Below are 3,573 nucleotides of genomic sequence, written 5' to 3' on the forward strand. Positions count from 1 at the left end.
CAATAAGCAGCGGATTTTTTCTCTTTCGATGCATAACAAAACGCCACATAATACTTGATCGTTATCCTGTTCGATTGGAGTTGCCCAAAGATGTGTGCAAATTTTGTAATACGATCGAAAGAAAGTGTCGTTTCATTTCCAAATTTAGTTGAATTTGTTTTTTAATTGCGTTTACACCCGTGTGGCTGCGAAGGAGCACAAAGACATACCCTGGCCCTGGGCAAACACACGCATGCACTAACCCTGTTCCTGTGTCCTTGGCTCGGTTTCTCTTCACTCTTATATTAGACACATATGCGAGAATTGTACCTTTTGTGTAGTTTTCTGTTTTCTTAAAATTCAAATTTGTATCACGTTTTTAAAAAATGAAAATAAACAATTTCCCATGACTTGCTGCAACGTTGCTGCATTCTTAGTGTTATAGACCATATGAAATAGGTGGAACTTTCCCATTCTATTGTAAGGGAAACTAAAATCTGGTGTAGTTGCAAGGAATATTGAAAAATTATTATACTTATAGAAATGTAATGAGTATAGTGAAAGTATTGCAACAAGTATACGATGAGCTTTAAGATTCCAAAAACGCTTTAATTCCGGTTGGCCAATGTGTCTACAGAAGGAATATCTTGGCGGTGGCTATGTAAATCTATTCAACCTTTGTTTTGTTGAAATTGTCTGAATTGTTTCTTTGGAATAGTTCCGCCATGTGGACAGAACGGAAATTATACGGAAGAACGAAGCAAATCAGTATAGTCAAGAATTAAGCTATTGAGCCCGTGTAGGAAAAATCACATCTTATTCAATTTGGCGTGAATAAAGTAAAATGATAAAAACGTAGCAAATATCTCATTGATCGAGATACAAATCAACAAATGTTCAATGCCTACTAGTTGGCAAGCATTTCAAGTATGGCAAAAACGAAAGAAAAACGCTCAAGCGTTCTCGTGATACTCAAGAGGATGGGATATGGGATGTGATTGAGCGCGTTTGAAAATGCACGTCATTCGAATCGGCACTCACACACACAAACACCCCTATGTCGCTTACTCTTTTTGAGACAGCTTTAGTCATAATCGAGAATTCAGCTCTCTGTCTGTCCTATGCTCCAATGAAACTAAAATGCGCCTGTCTCATCTGGCCTCGAATCTTCTATCAAACTTGATAACTGTCACCAATCGCAAAGGTACCCTTTGCTTTTTGTATCTTCCGCTATGTCTCTTGACTCCTACAGTCCTTTTTCCAGAATGCTACTGGTTCTTCTCCCTCCCTGGTCTTATTTTTTTATACATTAATAAAGAATCTTTGAAATAAAAGTGATAACTTGTCGATTATACAAAAACAGAACGTTCCGAACATAAAATATAGTTACATATTTTTCTTTACATACGTACACGTACGGTCGACCGGATGTTGTGCAGCTACTCTTTTCCACCGGTGACTATGCTTTATACTTTCGCTTTCCAGCCATTACAGCAGCAGTATCCAAAGACGCTCACCACCACACACACGATGAAGGCGACAGGATGGAACCATTAGGATGACGGTCACACACGGTTTAGGCAATTCACAGTCTCGGAGACAGTCATATAAACGATGGTGACGAACAATTTCTGTCTTGCAAACTTCTTCCAACAACAGGTAGAGAAATATCTATCAGCAATCAACCCGGTCGAACGGTCGAAAGCACACGGATGTGAGAACCGACAACCGAGATTTGAAGACTCTAGCATCTGCTTTTTTTCAACAGATCAGATTAGAAAGATTCCAGAGCATCGGTGTTCCTCTCACAGAAAGTTTCCTCGAGTGTCGTTTGAGCAGGCAGCAAACAGGATGTTGTTTGAGAAACAGCCGAAACCATCGTTATCTACTCTTATCTATACGATCCTGCTTCCCATCTCTTATCTGTACGATCCTTCTCAGTTTTGCTTTGACGACTTTTGTGGAAAAGGAACATAATATCCCAGGTGCGCCGTTTGACCGCATCGCCGTCTTGCTGAGAAGGAAAGGGTCGATGGTGCTTGGATCCCAACTCCATTTAGACTGTTCTCTCGAATGCTTCATTTTCTTCTCTTGTTTCTAACCATCTCAGACTCTCGCGTTTCTTCCTATGCTGCATTCTGCGCACTGTTGACAGTTTTCGTAGGGGTTTTCACTACAACCCGTTGAATGCCGTGTGGCACGATGTCGCTCTACTGCTGTTGGGTTTTCTTGTGCTTACGTCGAAGATGCTGTTGTTGGTGTGAAGATGCCATCGGTGTTGGTGGAGGTGTCAATTTAGCCTTCTCACAACTTCGTTCTGCTGCTGGTAATGCTTCTCTAGATGCTGTTCGTAACGCCCTGTTTGTTGCTGTGCTTTGACATGTTTCCGTTGCAATAATCGAAGTGATCGACCCCGCTCGTGCCACCAGCTTCTTGCCCGAGAGCACTCGATCGAAGCTGCTTCTGTTTGCGTTGCGTATTGCTTCGCGTTGTTAGGCTTGAACGTTGAGGATCGTTTTTAGATTATGCGTAAACATGGCAGCGTGACGGTTGTTGGCTTTTGCTGCTGCCGAAGCACACGATTTCATCGCCTTCGTCCGGAGACGTGACTGTTGCGACGGCTGCTGATTTTGCTGGGACTGATGATGAAAATGGAGCTGAAGTTGTTGCTTCACGCCGCCGCCATTGACGTTGTTGCCGGAGGATCCTGCCACCTTTTTGCTGGCGGTGTTGTTCTGCTGGCCACGTTCGGCCGCAGCCATCATTGTTGATAAGGAACTGGTACCACCGGTCGCCGATGCGGAGGTCGATCCGTTTTTGGCCGTCCAGTGTACCGGTGGTTTCGGTAGGGCGGTGGGTGCGGGAGCATCGTAGCACTTGCTTCCGGCAAAGTGGGAAAAGTTCGGCGGGGAACCTGATACAGGTCCGCCCAACGACGACGAGTACGCTGGTGAGGAAATGGAATAACCTCCTCCTCCCGCTCCATTGCCACTCGGGCTGGATCGTTGATTAAAGCTGTTTGAGCCGTTGCTGCCACTGCTACCACAGTTGTAGTTGTTATGGCGACCGCCGGATACTCGGACACCAGTTGGTGACGACGACGGCAGTCGCGGTTGTTGTACTATGGGTATAGCGCTCGACGAAAAAATACTACGGAAGTAGTTCGAGCTGGGCGACCGTTGGCTACGGCTACCAGCCCCGTTCGTATTGCTGTTGCCACCTCCTCGCTTGCCACCGCCTCCAGCGTGCTGCTGTTGAGCACTCGACTGTGGACTGTGGTTGCTGAAGTACCGCTCGGCGTTACTGCCAGCATTTCGCCCGTTTTTAATGTGCGAATTCGTCATCGCGCCGTCTTCAACCGTTTCACTCGCAAACGTTGCAGCGCAGCAATAGAGTAACTTCCCCTTCCTTGGACTCTTTTTCACCTATACCTTCTTAACTAACACGTAACACTATTTACAGAATTATCACGTACGCATTCCACGGCAAAAAATGCAGCAGCCTTTTCGTTACACTCTCGCGTCGATTGTGCCGTGTTCTTGTCTAATTCTCTCTTTCGAAGAACAACAAAAGATGAGAACAGAACCACTCTTT

At 45.1% G+C, this 3,573-nt stretch overlaps 1 protein-coding gene across 1 annotated transcript; it reads right to left on the minus strand.

Annotated features, from left to right (window-relative positions):
- Nucleotides 1-1,271: 1,271 nt before the first annotated feature.
- On the minus strand, nucleotides 1,272-3,323 carry LOC131210241 (uncharacterized). The gene has a single exon (XM_058203454.1). It carries the CDS (start codon nucleotides 3,321-3,323, stop codon nucleotides 2,472-2,474), a length of 852 nt encoding a protein of 283 aa, XP_058059437.1. The 3' UTR covers nucleotides 1,272-2,471.
- Nucleotides 3,324-3,573: the final 250 nt, after the last annotated feature.

Source organism: Anopheles bellator, chromosome 2 (assembly GCF_943735745.2).
Source record: "Anopheles bellator chromosome 2, idAnoBellAS_SP24_06.2, whole genome shotgun sequence".
Classification (NCBI taxonomy): Eukaryota; Metazoa; Arthropoda; class Insecta; order Diptera; family Culicidae; genus Anopheles; species Anopheles bellator.

What these genes read in the sequence shown, in the direction of transcription:
- LOC131210241 (XM_058203454.1), bottom strand. Translation starts at nt 3,323, where the DNA reads ATGACGAATTCGCACATTAAAAACGGGCGAAATGCTGGCAGTAACGCC.